The sequence below is a fragment of the Stylophora pistillata genome, chromosome 14 (genome assembly GCF_964205215.1).
Source record: "Stylophora pistillata chromosome 14, jaStyPist1.2, whole genome shotgun sequence".
Taxonomy (NCBI): Eukaryota; Metazoa; Cnidaria; class Anthozoa; order Scleractinia; family Pocilloporidae; genus Stylophora; species Stylophora pistillata.
This window is the reverse complement of record NC_142532.1, coordinates 12,703,748-12,729,515: the sequence shown is the minus strand read 5'-3', so window position 1 is coordinate 12,729,515 and position 25,768 is coordinate 12,703,748. Positions and strand designations below refer to the sequence as shown.

Sequence of the window (25,768 nt, the reverse complement as noted above, 5' to 3'; positions counted from 1 at the left end):
TTATATAAGTAATTATAACGCATTTGTCGTCTGCTCAGGTAATGACCAGATCAACAATGTATCGGTTTTTTTCATAAGAAATTTCCATAGTCGTCTCAGTTTTGTCTTCATTTCTTGAGAAGATAAACCTACTTTTGTAGAACCTCTGAACAATTTAGAATATTCTTTAAGAAAGATTAATTTATTCTCTCTCTGTCTAAATAGATATACCTCTCCAACTAACTGGCAGCTAATTTTCTTAGTCTTCCATTAATAAGAGATCTTGTTTGATCTGATCTGAATGTCCACTTGTTTACTTCCTCGTGAAAAAGAAGTGTTTATTCACCTATTACTTGATAATTTCAGCGCTATTAGTTAAAAGGGGCCGTTATCGAAAGACTCTTACAGACGAGAAAGATTTCATTAGGCCAAGAACGACAAATCTACTTCAGAAGGGAAACTTATCTTTTCCTGAGTAAGTAACCTCACATCGCTGTTTTTGTAATGGAAAAACTCTTTTCTTTCTTTGTGTAACTGTTCAAAAATACTAACTGCGTTAGGCTAGGGAACATTACATAACACCGCCAAAGAGCCACTTTAAATATCTGCGATAGAAGGCCTACACTCGGACGAGAATTTAACTTCGGTCAGACAAAGAGTGAAGAACTAAACATTAGCAAAGCAAAGAATTCTAAGTTTTTTGGAAATTTTTGCTGTGCTTGGTAACTTGGAAAAAACAATAGGACAGCCTTGGACTGTCTCTCTGCATGCGATACAATACTATTCAGCTCTAAAATTTTATACCTCTAAATGCAAAACACTCGCGGAAAATCGTTTTTATAAACCATAATCGTCAATGAACGTAGTTTTAATGGTAAAGAGGAGGTCTTTCTAGTTATGGTCAGTAAAAGAGTTTGATCATACATTCTTTGTTCTACCTTCGCAACATCAGTATGATGTTTAAAGATTTTTGTGCGTGCATTTACCAGTGTTTGGCCTTGGTGACTAGCTCATATACACTATTCGTTTGCCTATGACTCAAACCAGTGTGTACGAACGAGTACAAAAAGGAACAAGATGATCTTTTGAAAATGGAGTAGAAGTAAAGGCAAAGGACTTAAAGGACTTATGGAGAGCAAAGTAGAAATAATTTCAGGAAATTTTTATGTAAAGTAATAAGTATTTCAATCTATTGCTATCCAGGGAAGGGAATGAATATCAAATATCCGTTACCTTTTTAATCCCTTTCTGGTTTTTTATCGATCTTCAGATATGTCGATTTCAGCTTGTAAAAAAAATGGCAACGTTATTTTTGCTGAGAGTAACTTGCCTGACTTTGTTCTTTCGTAATTCTTCTCTTGGACATTCTTTCTTGTTTACATAAGAATCAGTTTAAATGACAAATGAATAAAGGGGTTAAGTTTCTCGAGAAACCGTGATGCTGCGTCGGTGGGGGAGTATGACAAGGTAATTCCGTTTTAATAACCGAATTGATAATGCAAATTGGCCACGGTAAAGAGTTTCAAAGCGGACGTTTCGAGCTTTAGACCTTCATGAGAGTGAATGTTGAAATTGGGGGTTGGGTGTGTGTTCATATGCAGAAAATTTAAATGACGCCCATCAGCCAATTTTGCTGGGAAATCAACGGCCTGTCACCGCTTTCATCTTCCTCTTATTTCACCAGGTGACTCCTAATGTACCAGTTAAATAAGCTTGCATAGTCCATGTGAGGACCATGAGAAATTAGCAGCTGACATAGAAAAAGTCACGTCCACCAAATGCGTTACCAGTAGCAACCAAAATGAAAATGGAACCAGACATTAGATTAAAATTACCAACACGAGCTGCAAACTTCCTCTTTTTCTTTTTTTGAGCCAAGAAATCATGTAAGCTATTTTTTTCAGGATTTTATAAATATGCCAAAAACATACATACAGACAACATACTACAAAGAGGTTATAGGATTGAGAACGCATTTGGTTCCTTTATGAGTCCATAGTAAAAACTATTTTATTCCTCTATATTTTGTCAAAGACAATACCATGAGATAATACATGTTGTAAATAGAAACGAAGTGTCCTAGCAAGGGTAGAGTAGGAGTATTCAGTTAATTGACACAATGTCAAAAGTAGCACCGAGTCACTTCATGGGTGAGGAGCGCAGTTTACTTTACTAATTGTCAAACAAAGAAACTGTCAATTGAGGATGACAAGTTAATAAGCCCAAATCAAAGGCAATCCATAGAGGTTCAGAACTGATAGCGTGTTCATGACAAACATTCTGAGAGGTATAAGCAGGCAAAAAATAAAGCACGAAAAAAATAAAGCACGAATGGATTCCCCCAATTCATTGTACTGATTATTTGAAAAACGTCGCTGAGTGATTTCATTTTACACTCGCACAATGAATAGTCAGAACCTCTTTGTGGGGCAAAATTTACGTTTAAATGATGGTAGCGCTCCAACGGGTTTCATATTCAGACTCAAGAGCTACAACCACACAGTACGATTAAAGAACCGTTTGAAAGGACTTCTCACTAAGTAGCTTTTGTTAATGTCGAGTCCTAAAAGATGTTAGAAACTTCTTGCAAAGACTCTACAATAAAAAAAAATAATTGAAAAAGTGCGTAGAATTTTTAAGCATTATTTCCTCCTTCCCACGAAGGAATACGCATTTAATGAGGCCGAAGGGCTCATCCGAGCAACCGGCCATGAAATCAATTGAAAAGGGCTGACGAAGTATCCTTCTGAGTGAGGTTAGTGACCACGATCCATGTTCAACAAATTCCTTTTTGTCTGGGGCTGATGAAATTAAAGGCCTAAAAAAGATGCTGAATAAAGTATAAACGCATATTCGATCTTTCAAATTTTGTTGGCAAAATGAAATGCAATACGCATAAAATTGTCTAAAGAATGGGTAATATTCTCAAAAATCTGTTGGATCGGAAAAAAAAATTGCAAGTATATGGATCAAAATTAAAGTGTTTTCCTCCAGAGAAAACATTGAAAGAGAAATGTGTTTACACATTTTATCAATTATGTTACCACGTTAAAATTACCAAAGGATAGAATAAATTAAGCTGTAATTGCTAGATTGTTAGACTGCCAACAACTCAAGCGACAAGATCAGAATAGATATACCCTCTTAACTAAACAGACATTGATATGTTTGGTAAATGGAACACTAGATGTTGAATTTCAAAATCAGCTTTGTCAATCCAGCTGTGGACTACCCTATCCATGACGCTTTTAGCTAAGCATTAGCAGATCCTCACCACTAAATGGAAATAAACAACAAGTTCGATTTGATAACAGAGGGGGTAAATTGACATTTCACGCGCACTTCAGAATTACCGGGTATAGACAAAATAACATCAAAACGGAATCTGTTTTACCGATATCTTTGAATGCTGGTATTTCGTCAACTACAGATTGTATGTGCAGAGATTTTAAGGCAGTGACCAGTTGTGTTTTTCAAGGAAAAACACAGAATGTTTTTGTTTTATTCTTTATTTAAATAAAAAGCGTCAGCACAAATACAAAGAACAATGGTCTTGCAAGCGATTGGGAAAATGCCAGACAAATAAATGAACAAAGGAAAAACTGGTCGAACGAATGATACAAAATTATCTGATTCACATACAAAGGGTGCAAAATAAGATACCCAGAACAACTAGTAGGGGAAGGAAGTGAGAGCAAGTTTACTCTGCGCTCAAATAATCCAAGCATAGTTAAGGTAATCTTTGATACTTTTAATGACTTGCAGTTCGCCTTTCTGCTCTACTATTCAAGTAATGAAATGAATATTGATCTGTAATGATGAACAGGATTGTTATCGTAAATGTTACAGCTCTTTCAATTGTAACTCATTCCTAAATTAGATCGTACTGTTTAAATTTTTTTCAATTTTTTTTTTTACTGAGAAATCGCCTCTTTAAAGCACATTCAATTATATACAAAATAGCGAACGAAAGCTGAGTTATTTTACATAGAGGATAATCGTGTATTTGTGCCATTGTTTTTGGCATAATCGTTAAATGGTTTTGCGTTATTAAGCTACATTAATCGAGAACTAAGTAGAAAGAGTTTCTAAGAAATAGCACAGGTGTTCACTTCTCACTAGAAGTGGAAATTCGTTATTAAAAAACGAAAAAAACCTGTAAAAAGTAAAAACCTGTGTCATACAGGTGCAAATTTGGGATAAGGAGACTGAAGAGACCAATCATCTTCCGGTTATACATCGGGGCTGAGCCCCGATAAGTATTTCCCTTTAAATCTTTTTGTTCACCTCGATTTATCATATTTGGACAGTTCAATTGTTACATACTGAATTTCACAAGGCCTCCGGGCTATGTTGCATGTATTAGAAAGGTTGGGATTGAAGTAGAGGAAGATGTCGATTAGTTTAGTGAGAAAGCGGCAAGCCACACAAAATCACACGCTTTTCTTTTCACTTATTCTATTGTTATCCTGGTTAATTGATCACCACCACGTAAGGAAGTAAAGCAAAAAAAAACAAAAAAATGGAAAACATAGCTAATCCTATTTGTAATTTTTGATTTAAAACTTCAGGTGAAAAATATCAACTCTAACTCGTAGAAAGGTTGAGGATATTTGAACACAGGTTTGTAGTATAACTTTGAGAATCCTATAATTTCATCTTCTTTTTCGTTGTTGTTCATAGGCTACTTTGTACATACAGTATTTATACTCAAGTTTAAAGACGGGGGGGGGGGGGGGGTGTATGTTCGACACGGTGCTTATTCGAGAAGAGGTGCTAAATCAAATTTTCCTAAATTGTACCCAGATGTGTTTTTTTCCTACTACTGGATAACACCTGCGCGCAGCCAAGTGTATAAACTGCGTTTTTAATACATAAAACGACAGAGATGGTAAACAAAATTTCCTTTCCAAACCTAGGAATTCAGTCGTCTATAAATACGGGGGAGGGGGGAGTTTTGACCAGTGTCAGTCTCTCACCGTGGGTAAGAGAGTGTCCGAGAAAGAAATATTTGAGTGAGAAGCGAGACTTCGAGAGCAAGTGTGAAATTTTGAGGCCAATCCCTTTGCTAAGGACATTATCAGCCGACATACCAGATAGTCAGAGAACGGTTTATATGTTTCAGAACCCTCCCATTCATTTTCATATCGCACCACCGAAAAATGCTCTGAAAAAAAGCCTTCGTTGATTAGATAGCAGGTGCGCATGAATGCCGTAAGCAAGTACATTTAATTGATACAGTAAAACTTTATTTCCATTACGATTGGACCAAAACATTATAAACTCGCATACCCCTTGGATTAAAACCTCGAAAATATCGCAATATTTAGCATACTTTCAATTTTCGTATTTTCTGCAGTACTTTTCAAAACTTGATGAGAAAAAAGTATGTTGCCTTAGAACTTGGTCTAGTTCACTGTAACGAGGAAAGGTGGAATTTTTTAGCATGCATTTTTCCGCTGGCTTCCTTTCCCGTTTCAGCGGAAGTAATCGGAGGACAGATATCAGCGTAGACGGGGGTTGTTGTGTGGGAACCATCCAAGGATTTTGCATCACGTGACGTTAAGTAGCCAGTAAAATCGCGCCAAAATCAATGGATGATTGACTTAAACAATAGACTACACATTCTAATGGTTTACCAGTATAAAACCAAGGCAGGATGTTTAGAGAACACGAGAAAATTTTGTAAAACACGAGCAGGAGAATCGAATCAGTTGAGAGGTGGCTATCACTGTGCTTTGGACATTATTTGACTTTGCAGTCTCTTGTTCCCTGTTTGTCCGGCAGTTTGTCTTTTGTGGGTCAAATGAAAGCTGTCAGCCAGCCTACTGAAAAACTTATCACCATTCAATTACTTTCTTTTATAACGTAACCAAAGTAAAACGTGCGCTTTGATTGGTCAACTCAGTGTCCACCATTTGCCCATGGGTGTACGCTGCTGACACGAGCAAATGAAAAGACTAGTTTCCGCGCGCTTGTTTTTTTTGGTCACGTAAGATTGCAGTATTACTTAAAAAGGAACTCTTTTGCAACAATGTATCAATGTTATTTTAATAAAAAAATGATAAACACCATTAAAGAAGCTAGAGTCGCACACGGCTATCGCCTCGCACGATTCTTACGTTTCTTTCGTGCTTAGCAACCTCCCGCGTGCATCCATAATTATATCTCAATAGTATATTGTGATGCTGTGGTGTTTATCATTTGTTAAACAGTATAAAGCATCAAAATTTCCTTTTGAACTTTTCATTTGTCAAGTTTTCAGTCCATCATAAACAATTTCCTACACTAGGAGATTTGTGTAGGAGAATTGCCACGGTTTTTCAGCGCTCATAAGAAACTAAAATATATCGCAGATTATCACTATTTAATTCTTAGCGAACTGTGTTTTTCAGAGAAGCGGATTAATTTTGAACACGTACCACAAAGCCTGAGGAAGGCGTCAAAAACAGAACCGTCATGCAGTATTGACGTGCTGACCCAAACATGAATATATAAATACCAGATTTCAAGGTCGAAAAAGCCCGTATCCTCCCTTGCAGAATATGTTATGCGTCAGGAAAGATCCAAATTTGAACGCTGTGAAGTGAATCGTGAATCGTGAATCGAATAACGCATAATGTACCTGCGCGTATACAATAAAGGAGGCAAATGATAAGGCAGATACTTAAAACAAAATATTTCAGCTGTGCATACAACCGGTTGATAAAGGAAACTTTTCCATGAAAGGAATCATTGTCCGCCTATCGCTACAACGGGGAGGGCGGGAGCTTGTTGAATATCAGCACATTTATGTAACTTTGTTTTGACTTTAGGCTAATCTTGACCTAAAATTCTCTTCTTTAGAACCCAAACTGCTTCAAGCCATGCATAAAGCAATTAATTAGCCAAAGCCGTTCCAAGAATGCATGACCAATTGTGTTCGTTGACATTTGTAAACCAAGCAAAAGTTCCGTGAAATACCCTGACAATTTTTCTTGCAAAAAATTCAAAAAGGTGTATTACACATACCTGTGCAGCGTTTTTGGTTTCGAGGTGCGTGGTACGTAGGGCTGGGGATGGGGGGAGTGGTGGGGAAGGGGTTGGGGGAGGGGTTGAAGGGGGCAAACGCTTTTCATGGGTAACCACTATTCGTGTGAGTAACTTTTAAACTCCATGTATCGACGAACATGACATGACAAGACAAGATCGAACTTACTTTGTCAAGGATTTTTAGTGGAGGTTTACTCTGTCATGTGGTATAATTTTGTTGCAACGTCAATTTTAACAGCGGAGAGTTTGATCGAGGATTATTTCATTTCGGATGAACCGGAAGCGTCCATGCTGACATACGGATCAGTTTAAAAATAATGATTCTTCCTCAGAGGAAAATGTCATGAAGTACAGGACACGTTCATAACTTTGAGAGATAATAACAAAGTGCTTGCCAAAATTAATCATCACGAATCAGCTTGACGTAACGTATTCTCTGATTTGGTAAATTTTCACCTAAATCAATGATTATGCGGTTTAACTTTTGGCTGATGATTAAACCACTAAATAGGAAACTGCTCTATTGTAATCAAGGTGTGCATGACGGCCTCAAGAAGATGATTGTCCATGATACGTCAGAGATATACGAGCAACTGAGCAACTGCGCTACGCATAGAAGTACCCTATTTGGGACTTTATCTGGAGCAATTGTGTAAAATAAACAGTACCTTTTGTATTGAATGCTCAAAGGAATCAGAACACGCAGTGAATGCCGAGTCATAGCACTGCAGTCTAACGCGACTATTAAGATAAGTCCTTACAAGGAAATTGATTTAGCAGTTCAAAAATTTGTTTTTGGTAATCAAGGCAAAATCGCCAAGACCGTGTAAAAGAAACTAATTGTTGACAGGTCTGGATAAAAATTATTGAAAAGGCGTGGGGTTTTGTAATACACCACTTGTTATCCCTCGAGCTGTGTAATTAGGACGCCTACGCCTTTAAACAGGTAAAAAGTTGCAGACTTAACTCTTCTACTCATTACGGAGAAAAATCTTGGGCAAGTGAATTCAGAACACAAAGGACAACTGGTGGTTTTTTCATGAAAACAATAATACTAAGCTACAGAAAGGACTCTTTTGTTATCAACAAAGTCACTGTAATTGAACCACAGAATCTGCTGGAAACTGCAGATATTTGCCGGTGGTGTATTCTGAGTCATAGCTGTAATACGGATACCTGGAAAGTTACTACGCTATAGGTAATTGAGTTGAAAGATGAAAAGGTCCTTTTTTTATATACATGCATATCTATTTACTGAATGCAGGTCAGTTAAGTAATATTCATCCCTATTAATGAGGTTTCAGCTGTGATCTAAGACAAGAAAGTTTCCGGAGCAGCTAGCTTTCCTGTTCTGTTTTTGTGTACTTCTATGGTTTTAGGGTCATTGTCGATTGGGGATCATTTTTGCTTCTGTTTTACTATGGTTACAAAATCACACCGTAGAAAGCTTACGACGGCTAACCCAACACAACTCGAGAAAAAAAAAAAAAAACAAGATCCTTTTATCATTCTCACAACGTACCAAGCAGTCTGGGGAGAAAAATGAGGTTAATCAGAATTCGTAATTCTAGTGTTTACAAACTGATCGAGGTAGAAAACTATATTTCTGATTGGCCCATTTCTATGACTGAGGAGGTGACCTCGAAGGAGTTCCAGTAACAATTAGCGAAATGTTAAGATGTAAGAGACAACGGCATGTCAAAGCTTTGTTGCTCCCCGCAAAGCTCGAACAGAGCTTAAAGTCTCCGTGCGAGGTTTTGAAGAGCTATCTGTATAAAGTAAACCCAGCTGAGGATGTTTCACACCCTTCTCAGTCATTCTAGATGAGCGAAATTGTAAATCAATGTGGACACAAGAAAGCAGACATTGCGGCTAAATAAACACTAATATCTTTTTCTGAACAAACAAATAATATTCAATGATAAAGTCATTTAAAATGGCGTGGGCCTCGACAGATAACATTTGTGCGAGAATTTCGCGGCTGTAATGCCTCTGAATTCCAAAATCCGTCATCGTTTCGCCTTCATAACCAGCCATTGAGAAGAGTAAGGAGCGCATTGTAATCCATTGTTGTAAAAAAAAAAAGAGTTACTATTGACTTTATCAAGACTTAGCGCACGATTCAACCACGTGGGTCGTTTTCATTGTGAAATACGGACAATGTAAAAGGCTTACAATGTAACTTCCAAATCGTTATCAAGATTACCAAGGGCAAATGAAATTATTTTTGCTCTTGTAGCTTGACAATGTGATGATAATTGGAGCTCGCCGCTTTTCTCTTAACACTGAACAAAAAAACAAACCTAAAAAAGGTAATTCGTGTTCGTTATGGCGGTATCGATAAGTGGCCGGGCTGTGAGGAATTTTTGTTGTTCCTGTTAAATGAGGTTGAATATTGAATTCTTAGGGTGTGGAGACAGTTTAACATCTTTTGTTTCACTATACCCTTCCTGAGCAAACGCAATTTAAAAGGTTCACTTGTGACATTTCTTGTGTAAAACGCATGGCATGAAATATTGCTTTCATTTCATTGACACTATTTGTTTGAACTACTTCGTTATATAAATAAATCAAAAGCGTGGTTAGTTTTCGTTGGTGCTCCTAAGAATTGCTGTACGAAATCGACACGTTTATCGTGTAGACTTTTCTCGAAAGCAAATTAATCTTTAGGCTATGGACATGTATCAAAGATTAAATTATTTTTACGGAGTATTTCCATACAAACGAACGATAATTTTAAATTTTGAGGAGACTGAACAGTCTGGAACCAAAATATTTATTCATCACATGATTATTATCAATCATATTATATTTTGCTCATTGGTTTTAGTACCGGTGACTGCCAAGTGTCGATGACTTAAAATTTTACCTCTCAGTGGTCCAAGTTTTGGGCGAAAGAGTTGAAACGAGTTTTAAATTGCTTTAATGGGCTTTACACGCGCATTCTGAACAATATTTTCTTAGATTAGCATAAAACGTATTTCTGTTTAGATATAAGTGTGCGAAAGCGGTTTTACAGTTTTCCAAACAGGAAAATTAAATCCAGTCGGAAACTGAAGAACCTTTTAAATCCAGAGAAAGGTTCCAATTTACAAGTTTTAATTATCAATTCTCTTTTATATCTACCGCACTTCTTGAACAATTTTCAACGCCTTTGGCAAAAAGTCTGTCGGCTAGGGTCTTTATGTATGTCTTACATTGTATTTAATGATACGGGGAAGCAGAACTTTTGTTTTCAACAAATATTCCCGATAACGATCTTCAATAATCCGAGAGTATTAACATTCTTTTTTCAAATGATTTTTTTCAATGACTTTCTTGAAAAACAAGTTTTTTCTCGATTTCTATCTTATCAAACTAAATTAAACTGTAACTAGCCGAAACAAATCATCAATGGACAAAAGATCTGTGAGTCGATTTTTTTTTCAAAAAGAAAATAAAAATGATGACAAAAAAATCATAGAAAATATGACGACAGAAGCAATTTATAGACATATTTTAGGGTGAATATTTTCAGAATATGTTCAGAATGAATATACATCCAAGAGCGGGGACGTGAATGTAAATACATTGACTTGGGCTGAGAAGTTCCTAAGCAGAGAACAGCGAACGCGAACTTCAAAACTTTGCCGACAAGCTGAGCAATTATCGCCGTTGTTAGTTTCAATTTGTGTAAAATTCATATCCCTTGGGGCTAATTGATATAATAAACGCATAAAACCGCATAAATGCAACGCCGGAGAGGCAGCTAATTAGTCGTTTTTTAAAATGCAAAGACAGGTGATTTGAAGGCTTAATGTCTCGATCCATGTTCAAATCGTATAACTTCTCCTAACGAATCTCCGTTCATTTGTTTCGAGGTTAGTTGTGAGAATTGAGTGTTGCTTTTTTCAACATCGCACAGTTAATAATTTCACTTTCTATTCTTTTCACCTGCCTTTTTGACATGTATTCTATTATATGTAGAATTTAGATTTTGATCACAATTAAATAAATTGTGTGAAGATACCACTGTGTTAACAACGCAGTTAATGCCTGTTTCTAATATTCCCTTCTTCTTTCTTAAAAACCGACTTGCACAATTTATCCCAATAATTGTACAATAAATGACCAAATTTAAAAATAAAAGAAAATGTAATTTTTATTAGGCTCTTCTTGTCCGTATTACAGAGTGAAATTCAAAGACGGAACTAAGTTTTGACGAAAAGAAGGAAAAAGTAGTTTGAGTGATAAAAGAGCCCTTCTGTCTTTATGGATGAAAAATGACGCTGGTTTGGAAAAACACTGGCGAAATTTAAAACAGGACTACTGAAGAGCTGTCATTTAGGTAGCACCTGCTAGTAAACTTGTCTCCTACGCGACAGGCTTGACAATTAACTTACTTAAGTTATTAAGAAAGCAATTATTAAAGAAATCTAACTTCCGAAGTTAATGAAATTTCGTTCTAAGGTTGACATTACTGTTCTCGGCCAAGCAGAGCAACGCCTTAACAAGCAAGTGAGAACTCGCCATTTTAAAAGGTCTTTTTCGTGCCTATTGTTTTAACAATCTTACGCCAAATTCTGAACGTCACCGTTTTGGGTCCATGAGCCAGCGCTGACAAATTTATCAAAACAGCGGTTCAGCGAGGTGGTGAAATTAAAAGCTACTCACATCGACTATTCAGTAAATTTTGCCGACGGGAGAAAGAGTTAAGAGCTGTAAAGAATCGTTTTCACTGGGTGCATCTCTTGTCGAGCCCTACTTTAAAGAAGTGAACGCAGGTATCCGCCTTTCAAGCCCACAATTTCTTCTATGATGCCGTGACTACATGTGTTAATTCTACAATCGTTCAACTTCATCTTTCTCTGCAGTGAGTGCGATTAATGATTTAATTTCCATTTTAAGGTTGAACTAAAAGCGCTTCGATTGGTCGTTCAGTCCACTCCAAGTAGAAAACGCGAACTAAGGTAGGTTTTAACTGCGAACAACACTGTACATTCATTTGATCGATTTCAATTCATCTGAGGGTAAAACTAAGTACAACTTTTTGTAATCGAAGTACTGGTGCATTCATAAATATTTAGCAAATTACAGTTATTCTAGTTCTTGGCGTTCGAATTGAGGTTAACAAATTTGGTAAAGTCCAAGCTAGACCTTATTGAGGGAATTTAGCCAATTTGAATCATTTTGAAGCTCTTATTAGGAGTACAATTTATGTGAAATTCATCTGACATTAATTTTAGTCTGAAAATAAGCGGAAAATTCAATTTCTTGCTTTTCGTACACCTGCAATCTCTCAATTTAATTTGAAACATAATCCCGAATACCCAAGAACGAGGGCGAGGAATATCTATGATAACAACGACAAACCTCTGCAGACAAAAAAATGCAATAATTGCCAGATTAAAAAATGATATCTCTTAGATTTATCAATTATAAACGAAATGCGTTCATTTTCCTGAAAATTCTAGCATGTACTTCATAGCAAGAACATTATGTAACACTTCTCCCCTCTTGACTGTGAAACTAAAGCTCCAATCGTGAACTGAGGTCGTGATCCTGGCATATAATTCCCTCTTTCATTGAAGGTAAAAATTGGCGTGCGTGCTTAAAAGGATAATAAAAAGCAAGCTTAAACCCACAGAAATGCCCAAAAGTCAATTGAGAATTAATCATTTTTAGATATTACTGTTAAGACTTGATGTAATGTAAACTTATCTTTTCAAAATGTGACGATATTTCTCGCCATTAAGTGTCGCAGCCAACGACAATAAGCCAACTTGTGAATTAATTTTATAGATAGTGCGAAAGCGACTGCAATCTGTTAAATTGAAGCCATCCGCTGCCGAAGGCTGTCTTTGTTCGAAATCATTACTTTTGTGTGTTTGCGTTCGTTCAGTGGTCCCATCGTGACGAAATAAAACAACAAATTCATTCATGAAATTTGCTTGTTTTGCGTGAATATTAAGGAAACCGGCTAATCATTGCTATCAATCAGCGACTGTTATTACCGCAATTTCACTTGGTAATCGTACATCGTAGGTTATATAGAAATTAACCATGCTCAATTTTGACCGTCATTGTAAAGTCGCTTTTAAACGTCGAGAGGTTGAAATTTATAATTCATTTCCCTGGCGTTATCGTCTCAAAACAAGATAACAATTCTTGTAATAAAAAGATTCTACGTCTGACATAAAGCGGCAATATATGTGTATTAAATCTCTCAGATTGGGAATTAGCCGCTTGACCGGAAAGGAAAGACAAAAAATCTGTGAGATAAAACGGAAAGGCATTTGGCGTATGGAGGTTGTTTAAGTCGTTAACAATGATGCGCGCCAATTTCAATTACTTTTTCGGATCACAATAAAGAGAGCAATTTTGCATAAAGTTAATTTTGCTAAAAAAATTTAGCAGATACTTGCGATCCATCCGAAGTTTCGATCCGCACAAAGTTTTCCCTCGATGTAACATAGCTAGAAGTGCGCCAGCCCTGAACATTTCTTACAAAAACTATAGAAGTGATCGTATTGTTCCACTTCTCGTGCTTTTTTGTTTCTCGCATCGAAATGTTCCCTTCTTAGACAAAACATAAAAGAGAAGACAAACTTTCTTATTTCTTGGGGGTAGCAACTAAAGCTGTTTAAATAGAAATAATTACTAACAATCCTCTCACGAGTATTAATTGCTACCTCTCGTTTCAAGTTGATATTTGCTGCTGAAAATTTTCCGAAAAAATTGCGTGCTTCTTCTCGATCATCCCATCGACTTTTAATGTTGTTTTATATAAAAAAAGATCAGCATCTGCGAAGTTAAGTGTCAGCTCCGGCATTGTGTCTCGTCGTCTACCACTAAATGTACACAGTTTACCCCCAAAAGAGCTCTTCTAATTTAATATTGAGTTGGATAATTTGCATTACTGTATACTCTCGTCTAGGCCTGATCAAAATTGATAGTTTTACAGGGCATTCTGTGGGTTGACCAAATGATAACGCAACGTGATTTTTTTTTAACTTAAACTTCATTCTGTTTCGCCACATTTTCTTAAATCGTCCTTATCCCCAAGTCGCATAAACAGATATTCTTCCGATCACGAGATCTTCCAAATTTAAACTGAATAGCGGCTTTTTATCAGAGGAAAATGCATTTTTCAAACCAACCCCTCGACCTAAAATACACTTTGTCCACATCATTTGGTGATAGTTTGAAGACTTTACTTTCGGCTGCTTTCTACAAAAATTTGGCGCCGTTTTGGCGACCAAAGGGGAGTGAACAGAATTTTTTAACGTCTTTTTAGTGTCTGAAACTTAATGTTTAAAAACCACACGCACACGAAAGTCCATAATTTACATGTCTTACACCGAGAAAAACCTATCGTGTTGTCTTGCAAGGCGGTGGTAAAATTTCCCAAGTAGACAGTCCAAGCGTTTCCTGTCGCATAGGAGGAGACGAATTCGTTAACACCTTGAAAATTCCAAACACTTAAAAAAGGTCGATTCGACTCTCAGGTAGATTCAAAAAATTTTCAATAGCAGGTTTTATTACCGCTGTGAATCCAATACTGCCGTGCTTTACCGAGGGGTAATTACTGGGTAAGTTGAGTTTATCTAAAGCTGAAGCAGCCAAAGCTTGTCGGATTGTTTAATCCCATTCATAAAGACATGCAGTTAAGCCTCGGGACACAAAGATGTTTATCAAATTTATTAATTCACCTCGGGCCAAACGATTTATGGCTTCCAATTCCTGGTGTGATTTCCATCATCGATTCTTAATCATCGATTCTTGGTTATTGCCAGAAAAATTAATCATCGACAAAATGTACTCTGTGAGAATATTTCCCTCATGTTTGAGGCTACTGGTTCGTCTTTACAGCGAAAAGAGAAGTTATTCATTGAAATTATTACTTCCAAGTCTTTTAAAAGACATGACTAGAACAAACTTGAATATTATAAGTCGGCAAATAGGCAAAAAACGCAGGCAGTAAATGATTGCTGTATAGCCCAGGATACCGAAACTTCATTAGCCACGTAGTAAGAGATTTTGGCACTAAAAAAATCCAAATCATGGAAATTATAGTCAAGTAACGATTAAAGAAAATTAGAAGGTATTTCAAAAACAAGGTCGATCTGGGCATGTACTACGTTATTCTTGTCTACTATCGAAGAGAAACTGCAAATTGAAGGAGACGGACTAATTCAAGTTTTTATTGAATACGTTTCCAAAAAGATGATATTATACTTATTACTCTGGCGTGAGTTTCAAGATATCTTAAACTAACGGACATCACTGAGAGAAATTTACATTAAAAACCTTACGAGAAATTTAATGACGAGTACAAGATTTGCAAACCTGGGCTGTTACTTGCGTTAGATTTAAAATTTCCATCCAGATTCTTTTGAGGCAAAGAAAATTACGTTTTAGAGAGAAAATCGGAACTATTTCGAGATGAAGATTGAGACTTACTACTCATAGTTCTCCGCTTCCTGCGTATTTTGCGTATTTTCCTGCGTATTTTGCTTCACCCTTGGAACTACACAAAAGAAACTAGTAAGTACAATTGACGAGACGTCAATAAGGAAAAAAATGAAATGGTAGACCACGTGCGTCAGCCAAGGACAGCGGGTATCTCGCTGAGTTGCATACAAGCGGGTTGATTAACTCAATGATACCACCCGTGTTAAAATCCACTTAAGACTGACAAGATGTCCTTTGAAGCTAATGGAAACGGAATAATTGAATCGGATCCGAAAGAAACAAACCACTCACAAATATAAAACTGCGATGATCTTGTAAGAGAGTTTTAAATAGTTAGATGGCATTCATTACAAAAGTATCAAGTCGAGATAGCAAAAAGTTGAAAGTTTGTAGTCCAAGGAATTTAAGTCTCCAGGCACGAGTTCTATACTTCCTTTAAAAAAATACAGCTTGCATTGTAACACGGAGTTTTTTTCAGCCACGATAGGATCATCCCAGTACACTGAGGAGCACGAATCTCCACTAATCGTGAATCTAATTTAGTTCAAGTTTTACGGTGGTTCATGGCAGGCGTAAGAAATTAAGTTGCATCTGCATGTTAAAAAATTGAACCATTAATATTACGGAAAAACCTCACTGATGAATTAATTATTTTATAATTGGACTTTTAAGCCCTAGGCACGCTCTTATCTAACGGTATCCCCATCCCCGCAAATAATGTCATCCGAGTCAAAGGGTTGTGTCTTTAGCCTGCTGACTTATTTCAGTAAGTCTATCAAGGAAGAACAGAAACATTTTGTGTCATACCGTAAGCTTATAAAAACAAACGACCTAAAACCTTCAGGCGATGAGCCACAACAATGCAGGGCTCTATTTCATTAATTTGAATTTATCCTTCTAAGTGTGCATCTTAATAAAAAACTCAATGAATGAAATTCTGAATCGTACAGTGGTTGCTCTAGAAACTGTTTCTACTCGTGAAAATAAGTATCACAAGCTTAAAAGAGGCAGATTTTGGAAATTGTTATCGCGTGAGGCGGCCAATGATACATCTTCTGTAACAATCTATCATTACGTACTAAGGGGCTGCAATATAGCCATCTATCTTTTATGTACACCAACAATTAAAAAAAAAATCAATACGAAGTCCAGAAGCATTTTTAGAAATACTAACTTAAACATAGGTATATAGTCATATGGTGGTAAAACAAAGCGGTGACATTTCCGGACAACAGCGAGGTTTTCTGCTACCACGTTTAGAAAACGCCTCAGGCAATCGGTTTTAGCCACGCTGAACGATTTGCGCCTGAAGCAGTGAGCTGTTTACAGACTTTGCAGATTGAATACGACTAAACCTTCAAAATGTAACAATTTTGGTTTTTATTCCACCTCTCATAGTACTTGTACAAAGGGTTAATCCGACACTTCTTTAGGACAATACTTTGGTGACAATAACTTCAGCTTCCGTGGAAACTGTAAACCTATGTACGAGTCAGCTTGTTCATTTGAAATCTTTCCAATACATAACTGAGCGAAGGTGATCTGAGCGAAAGTGATCCCTCAAAATATAAGCCACGGAAAATTGAATTAGCGTTGATCACACAACGATGAAATTCGTCGATTTTGCGATTTTCGTGATTGTTAATCTTGAGTAAGGATTCACCAGCTCAAATGAAGAAAGTGTCATTTAGCTCACGGAACAGGGAAACGTAGTATTCGGGCCTAGTTAAAAGGTTGCTTGTGGCATTTGTCATGCTAATGGTTGTCATAGACATTTCATTTCTGGGTACTTAACAAGAGCAGAGGCGAATTAGTACCCCAGTGTTATTATAACGGGTGACCAAGCCACTTTAGAGTTGAAAATAATTGTCCATCTCAATATCAAGTCGCACCTGCCTTGCGTATTCATAAACAAGTAAAATTGTCTCAAAATAGATTACAAACGTTATTTCTTTTTGAAAGGAAAAATCCAGTAAATTCAGAAAAAGTAAGAAAAATAGCCGTTGCGTTAAAGTCAAATGCTAAATTAACAAAACGACGCAAAAAAACCACACTTTTTTCTGAGTAATGTCAAATGAGAAGGACGGTTGACAACTACTCCGCAAATTTTTAACTTATGCTAAAAACAAAGGCTTCAAATGGCGCCAAAACGCCCTCAGAATGGCTAGAAGTGCAATCCAATTATAATTTTAGTGAAATTAAAGACAATAATTTGTTTTGTTTTCGTAGCAGATGTTTTTACTTCAAATGTGACAATTTTATTATTTTAACAGAAGCCCCTAAAAACTCCTATCATGTTTAACAAGTTAACAGAGGAACAACGAATAAACCTTTCTGTTGAAAGGGCTACAAATCTATTAACGATTCTTTAAGTAAACTTTTATACCTGTGACAAAAGAGGCTGCTTATTGAATTAAAATAAGTTTTCGTAAGCTGCCATCGTTTCTTCCTCTTCGGGGTATTCTCACACCAGGTGTACGGGAAGTTACAAGTACTATTTTTCGTTCTCGGATGACATTTGAAGTTTGCTACGGAAAATTCGGGTAACAATATATCTCAAAGGTACCGTGCCTTTGAGTTTGTTGAATTTGAATTTGACAGATGGTAAATTGAAAAGCTTTTAACATATCGCAAGCTTCACGTAATTCTATACTTATCCACCAGTACAGTCTAATGGAAGAAGCCCCTCCCTCGAAATATTTGGCCGTTGAATCGGTAACTACATTATATACAACAAAGAAAAGTCCTGTTATCCAGTTGTTCAGATCGCACTTTACTTCCTCGAGGTCCGTGACGGTATCTTTGCCGCGTGGTAGGCGCTCTTGATTTCTTTGGCGCCAACAACAGTTCAAGTACATCGGCGGGTCTAAGGTATGACACAGATTTCCTCCAATTACCAATTATTTGTCAAATTTACCTACAAGACGTGCAAACCTAATCTAAAGTCGTATGCTAAGTCTGGCAAATTATCCAGGCCATTTCGTACAGTTTTGTTCAATTTCAGTGATTTTGAATTTAATCTGATTTCAATAATACACTGGATCATTTCTAGCAGATTACGAAATAAGAAATCATCTCGTCTATTTTACCCAAAGTGGTTTATACACTCGTTCAAAACAGAGGTTTTCGATTCCCCTCGATCGTCTTGTACCAAAATGAAATTCGACATGCAAAGAGACCTTATTGTAACATTATGTACGCTGTTAAAATCCACTTCGCATTGCTACATTCAGTTAACAAATGACAACATATTGGGGTTTAAGAGTTCCTGTTTACTTTCTGATGTAAAACATAATTTACTGTAAATTTCACTTAAACGAATTTTTGAAAGTCAAGTCGATTGAAAACAATGCTATATGTTGCAACTTCATTTCCCCTTATGTGCTCCAAACACTTCAAAAACAGATTTTAGCTTTGCAGCATTTCTAAACCAATACAGTATCGAGTTAGTTTATTGCCCAAGCAAATTGCGTTTTCGACTTATAATTCGGCTTCTTTACAAAAAAAAAAAAACATTTTTTTCTTGGTTAATATTTTAACACTCTCTTGTAAATTACTCAGCTCTCCTCGCGAAATATAATCAACGCTTTGCACAAGTATGAAGTGCTGCAGATTTTGTGGCGCCTGGCGTTTTCTGCTCATGTATTTTAATATGGTAAAGTGTGCGACGGTCTGTCGCTTTTTCCACATAACCTAGAGGTTTATTCTCTCTTTAGGTTCATCCTTATAACTATCCTTTCAGCAACTTTTAGTCCAACTGTTAATGGTTGTGTCTGTGAATTGAAATTTAGTGGAGAAAATAGATTCCGAGAAAATATCTGTTTGGCAACAACAACAAACACAAACATAACGAACTGTTCTACTTAAAAAATCCGGATACCCCCAAAACAACATTTTAAAGACAAAAAAGTTGATTATTTCAATCAACGGACTGTAATGACCAACTCATAACTCTGTTTCAAGATTTGAAATCATTTTATTCAGGTCCAAGTTCCAAAAACACTGATTAAAGTGAAATTTAATTTTTGTTTCCCAGCAATAGGATTATATGTTGTTTTAGCAACTTAAAAAAATGTTTCAATTAATTATATGTGCAAACAAGTAAACGCCCCAAGGACCTCAAATTTTCACTTGTTCTCCTTGTCAACTTTATTGCGTCCACTCCCAAAAAATTACATGGAGTAAAGACGATACAGGTACGGCTATTCAAGAAAGAGAAGTATAAAATTTGGTATACTGCGTCATAAACATGTGCAGTAATCACCATGAGTAAAAATGTCGAATTTGTTCTACACTCTCCTACCTTTATTAGGATTCTACTGCCTTCTCCACATTTATATCTTAATGCTTTCTGATGTGACATAGGATGAGATTTTGTTTTATCAAAAACGAACCCTTTCGAAACTATATACCAATCCTAAGTTCCACTAAGAAAGAAGATAATCTTAGGGGCAGAACTTACCGAAAACTTAGAACAAAACAAGAAAACGGAAATAAAAGGAAGTAAAGTGACAAAAAGGAAGACAGCCCATCGATATTCTGTACAGAATTTCTTAGCTAGCTAGAAAGTTCTCTAAAATTATAAATTCCTCTATGAATGGGCTGGTTGTGCCTTATATGTACAATAAAGATAACATTTTATTTGCCATTAAGTTTGTTTATTAAACTCTTAGTAGACTGATTGTCTATTCGTTATTCGATTATGTAAGAAAAAAACTAAAAACTTGAGATAAAATGAATCAAGAAAGCAAAATGGAAAACAACAAAGTCGTTTGAGTCATCCCTTTTCGATAAGTCGTGTATAATATTTAGAAGAAATATCAGTTTGGTTTAACTTTTATAGCTGAAGCCCGTATTTTAACTTATCAAGTTGTAATATGTATGATATCTTTGTGTTATCTTTTAGACGACTTAATTAACAATACGAGCCTTCCTCAGCTAATTCATTGATCTCGCCGCAGTTCATTTAAAGAGTCTGACAGTCTTTTATTTTCATTGCTTATTTTCAAGGCTGTTCCAAACAATACTTCTTGATTTGATTTGCAAAACATCGGTCTTATGTTTTTAGGTATACAAACTCAAGACAAAATTTTTTAGCCATAAACAAGCCATGAAAGGGAGGAATAATTCATGGAGAGCTTTTTATTGGTCACAATTAATAACGGGCTTTTGTTTCATTTTTCAATTAATTTTCACATTTTAGCACTCTATTAAAGGTTTTTTTTCACACTTCAGGACAGGTTCCATATAAAAAAATATGTTCAGCAAGTCTTAACAAACATTGTTTTGATCCCGTATCTACTCTCGAAACTTTCCCCTAACCAAGGGTCAATACTGTGAATAAGTAGGTATGCCTGTGTCATTTACTGATAAACATCACCGTTCACTTAAAATCACGAGGCTTAATATAAAATCTACCATCTTCTTTTAAATCATCACAGTAAAGTGAATAATTGTTTCTTAATCCAATTTTGGATACGACGTTAAGCAATCATAACAGTGCTTCACATCTAAAGAGGTATAATTCAAAATCTGCTCACGCAGACTACAAGTTATGCCATTTCCCTGTAGTGGGACATAACAGAGGAGGTTAGAATGTTCTTCTTAAATTCCCTCCTTATCTTGTTTTATAAATAAGAATTATGAGTGAGACGAAAGAGGAGCCTGAAAACCAAGAAGAGGAAGAGACCAGCTCTTCATCTACTCTACATCACAGAGTTCCAAAATGTGCTCGCTGTCGCACGCATGGCACAGTTTCTTGGCTCAAGGGTCATAAACATTATTGCCGCTGGAGGGACTGCACGTGTGCAAAGTGCCAACTGATTACTGAGAGACAGCGAGTGACAGCCGCACGGGTTGCGTTACTGAGACAGCAGAGAAAAGGAGCTGAGTTGAGGGCAAAATACCAAAGAGAACTGGAAAACGCCCGGCTGACGTACTCCATGGTGTTCCAAACCAATGGATTAGCAGGTTAGGCCATTTCCATGCTGGAAGGCATTTCCCTTCCCTTTCTTCTTCTATTCTCTCTTTTTTCCTAGTTTGCTCCTTCACAACTTTCACATTTTTTAACTTCTATCCTTCTTTTACTTTTATTTTAGGTGCTTGACCTCTTGTAAATTTTTCCATTACCCTTTTTCAATTTGTCATAATCTTTATTATGGTAGGCCTGAATTTGCCTTTGAGAACACTTTCGATCGATTTCCAGGATTCCCAAGTAGCCATCGACACCATTTTTATCACCATCCACCTCAAGCAGAGATGAGTCATCTGGAACCAAGGATAACAGAAATTAGAGCGCAATCAGGTAGGCCATTTCAGTGTTTATTTGGATTGTCGCGATTTTTTGTCTGGGAAAATCTCGACACTATTGCCGAATCCTAAAAAGTTAGAGGAAGTGAGAAACATGTTAAGCTCTTTTACACGGGACTAATTAGGGACCTTAAGAAACCACGACGGCGACGCCAAGGAAGACTTCGATTAAAAAATGAGTTTCTACTCTTAGTTAGAATTTCAAAAATGGCTGCAGGAGCTTACTGTCTCATACAGCGCCACGGCTCAACTTCAGCATGACGTATAAAGTAGCCGTTGAGTTCCAAATGGAAGTTAAAATAATGTGCCGTCGCGGTTTCGGTTCGCAGACGACGCAAATTTTGGCGATTTCACGTTGCTGTTTTGCATAGGACGGCTAAGAAATGTACAAAGTTTCAAAACGCACGTGCTGAGCTATTGTTCAGCCAATTAGATCTCTTGTTTTTCCACGTCCTCGTTGCCGTCGCCGTCGTGGTTTCTTAAGGTCCCTATTTTTTAGAGGGAACATGCGACTGTTAATACATCTGGTCTTTGCCACGGGATACAAGTTTCCATCGTATCACACTTAAGGCAAATGACTCCTTATTCTCTGAGAGAATATTGACCGGCAATAGAGCATTTTGATTGGTTGATTTTAGTTATTGGCCCTCTGACTGCCCGAGTCGTGTAATAAGTCTGGTCTTTGTCACGGGATACAAGTTTCCATGGTATCACGCTTAAGGCAAATGATTCCTTATTCTCTGAACTCTAATGAATTTTCGTGATGTTTTGGAAATTTTCGATTTATTAACATGATTGAATAAAAACAAAACAGACGTATTTTTTCGTTCTTTTCCCCTCAAGTTTCAAAAGCTCTTTAGCGAGTTTCTTTTCATCCCACAACAGTTTTATGTTAATATGTTAAAAGAGACCAAATGCAGACTGTATACCGAAAGTAGAAGCTACGCACTCTCTAAGAATGAATTATAATTTTGTTTCAAGTTACAGAACCTCTGAAGCGGCGCAATTCAGTCTCGGAGGACGAGGAAGAAGAAAGAACCAGCCCTAAAAGAATCGCTCTCTCCCCAGACCTGGAGGTCAAACCAGAACCTCGCGAGCATACTGAAAAAGATGGCCACACCAGCTCCCCCGTGGAAAGAAAAACTTCTGATCATTTGGTTGACCAAAACATAAATTCAAGCAACAAATACCTACTGGAAAACTTTCATGAAAGGCCTCACGATTTGAGATATCCAAGGATTTCAAAAGAGCTAAGCATGCTGTCTCTAAGGCACCCACCGATGGAATTACTTGGCAAACTGTTCCCTCATCATAACAAGGGCACACTAGAACTCATCCTTCAGAGTTGCCATGGCAGCGTGGTGGAAAGCATTGAGCTGTTGTTGTCCTCTCAAGAATCAAGAGGCAATAATATGTCAACGTTAGCTGGATGCGGCCTTCCTACAGCCAATCACACTCCTCCCTTCTTGCATGGTCCAATGACTCGAAACGTCATAACGAGACCGTTGCCCAGCACGCACGCGTGTTCGCCATCAAGAATTTACCCACCATCACCACTTCCGCCGCCGTTGCTCGTGAAACCTAAACCGGAAATGGCGATCAAGTTTTCTTCTATGCCGCACAACCCTTATGGTGGCGATTCTAGGCTAGGAGAAAGGGCCTGCGGGCTTCCCTTAAGCCGTTTTTGTAGCAGGTGCGGTCACAAAATAAACATGTTTGACAAGTTTTGTGCCCACTGTGGAAAGGTTCTCAATGAGACAACTGGTCTTTGAATATAGAGGCCACCCAGCCAGACTGTGCACGTAGCATTTTTTATAAAATAGAGACAGAATTTAAATAAGATTTAAAATAATAAAAAATAATTGATTTAGCATGTGTTCTAAGCAGAAGAAAGGAACTTCGATAGCGCTTTCGTAGAATTTCTTATAAAGCCTAACGTAATCAGAAGAGAATACAATTATGTACCGCCTCATGATTTGTTGTTTTTGAGTGAAACGCAGTTCAGTTGTAAAGAACAGCAACAGCAAGGAGGCTACTAAAAAATATAGTACGTTATCAAAAGTTAAAGAAAATGTAGTAAAATCGAAACTGCAATTCCAAAGCTTTTCATGTTGGTCTGCGTTTTACTATAGGTTCCCGCCATAGCTATTTTTCAACAGTTGTTTATAGCAAATTCCTGTTTTCCGTTACTCTTGAGAACAACAGTACTTTTACCTCAGATTCTTTTTCTTCAAACTTGCATTGACTGAAAGGATAGATGAGAACTATAGCTTTGATAGCCGCTATCTTTTACAAATTCTGGGAGGGTTGCAAGGGTTAACTGATGGCCCACTGATTTACGCAACTTTGTATTTCTTACAAAGTCATAGTCACTATGTAAATGGGTAACTTAGGTCTGGCGTTTACATGATTAGCAGTGTTTAATTAGAAGGTAGAATGAATTAATAAGGTAACGAAAAGTTTCTACCTTTTTTTTTTAACTAAGTTTACCTTAATGTGAAGGAATTCTGTGCCTTGAATTCCTCGCCTCGAGAAATCATTAGAGAAGTTGGAGAAACAGTCAGGAAATAGAAAGACGTAAGCGATGATTTCAATAACACTGTCAGCTTCTGTCAAAAACAACTAATATATAGAGTGATTCTTTTGTTTTTGTTCTTCTCCTTAACATGATTTCTTCTTCAGTATTTCTCATCCTATTCTAGCATTATTAGTATCCAGATATGTGAAGGAGCAAACTTCCTAATGAGAACATATTTCTAACAAAGATTACCGTAGATATCTAGAATGAAAGGAAAATTGAAAGAGAAAAAACATGATAGATAGCATAGAAGACATAATAAAATGATGGTAATATGTAGTTGTCGCATGTTAAAATTTTATTGATTAATAAAATAAATGTAGTATCAAAATAAGTGCATACGTTTAATTTGGTGTCTGAAATTTTCTTTAAAATGAGTTCTTCACTTTTTCTGCTTTCCTACATAATATTATTCACCACAAAATAAAGTGCGATGGTCAATATTCTGTATTAAATCCGAGCGTCCTGATTGGTTCTGATTTGCTGGGTATTTTGCTACACAGACCGTTTACACAGAAACGGTTATATGTTAATTGTGTGTTTTGGTCGCGAAAACCGGCAAATACAAGATGAACAAGTTGGTTTCAGTACCAGAGAGTACTGTGCAAAAGTAATGCAAACGATTATCGCGATCATCGCCAGATATCAGCGATATCAAGATTACAAGCGAACTAAACATGAAGTGGGGTAAGTTTTTAAACAAACAGTGGTGCCGCGTCGAGGGGAGGGGTAACAGGGTAATTTGGTTGTATCAGCTGAGTTGATGATGCAAATTGGCCACCGTAAAGGGTTTAAAAGCTAATTTTTTGAGCGTCAGCTCTTCATTAAAGTTGATTCGCTTTGACGAAGGGCTAACGCTCGAAACGTCAGCTTTTATACCCTTTACGGTGGCCAATTTACATTATCAACTCACGTATGATGCAACTCAGTTGATAAAGCCAAATAATCGTGAAGCCGTGATTATTTTATTTATATTAGTACTGAGATATACAAATGTTTTTAACCTTAAAATACATATGCTTAAAAAGACGAAGCTGTACTTTTGAAATATTTCATTCTAAGGAACAAGATTACAAAGCCCGTTCAAAGAAATTTAGGCTCACGTTTGACAATTGAAGAGTTTATGAAAAATATTAGGTCACATAAGCTATCAAACTAACAAAGCGTTTTTCTTCTCTGAATCGGAGTCCAGTTCTTTCAGTCTTTTTTACCTCTTTGTGGACTTTTTCTCAGTTTCTGGAGTAGCCAAAGTCGGTGATTGATTAAGGCTGATAGAGATGTTTAATTGACCGCCATGAATAACAGAAGCATTGAGCAACACTGCTTGCTAGCCATGTTGATAGTCTGCGCGCGAACTAGCTGAATGAACTGTGGCCGAAGATCATTCAGAAAGTTTAGTTTTCTTTCTTTTACATG

General features: G+C 36.8%; 1 protein-coding gene across 5 annotated transcripts; it reads left to right on the top strand.

The window, feature by feature from the left end:
* Nucleotides 1-357: 357 nt before the first annotated feature.
* LOC111330664 (doublesex and mab-3 related transcription factor 3, truncated) lies at nucleotides 358-24,686 on the top strand. 5 transcript variants are annotated; one of them, XM_022935569.2, is made up of 5 exons: nucleotides 3,652-3,714; nucleotides 4,551-4,602; nucleotides 21,104-21,435; nucleotides 21,671-21,769; nucleotides 22,756-24,686. In XM_022935569.2, the coding sequence occupies exons 3-5, from the start codon at nucleotides 21,108-21,110 to the stop codon at nucleotides 23,544-23,546; spliced, it is 1,218 nt and encodes a 405-aa protein (XP_022791304.2). In that variant the 5' UTR covers nucleotides 3,652-3,714; nucleotides 4,551-4,602; nucleotides 21,104-21,107; the 3' UTR covers nucleotides 23,547-24,686. The 5 variants fall into 5 exon arrangements, with proteins under 5 accessions (XP_022791303.2, XP_022791304.2, XP_022791301.2 ...); XM_022935566.2 differs by lacking the exons at nucleotides 3,652-3,714; nucleotides 4,551-4,602 and adding exons at nucleotides 11,488-11,774; nucleotides 11,899-11,960; XM_022935568.2 differs by lacking the exons at nucleotides 3,652-3,714; nucleotides 4,551-4,602 and adding an exon at nucleotides 358-454.
* Nucleotides 24,687-25,768: the final 1,082 nt, after the last annotated feature.

Bases quoted from the DNA above. Each gene is read 5' to 3' on its own strand.
- LOC111330664 (XM_022935568.2), top strand. From the start codon at position 21,108: ATGAGTGAGACGAAAGAGGAGCCTGAAAACCAAGAAGAGGAAGAGACC. The intron at 21,436-21,670 runs GTTAGGCCATTT...ATCGATTTCCAG, and splicing joins CCAAACCAATGGATTAGCAG to GATTCCCAAGTAGCCATCGA. The intron at 21,770-22,755 runs GTAGGCCATTTC...TTTTGTTTCAAG, and splicing joins AGAAATTAGAGCGCAATCAG to TTACAGAACCTCTGAAGCGG.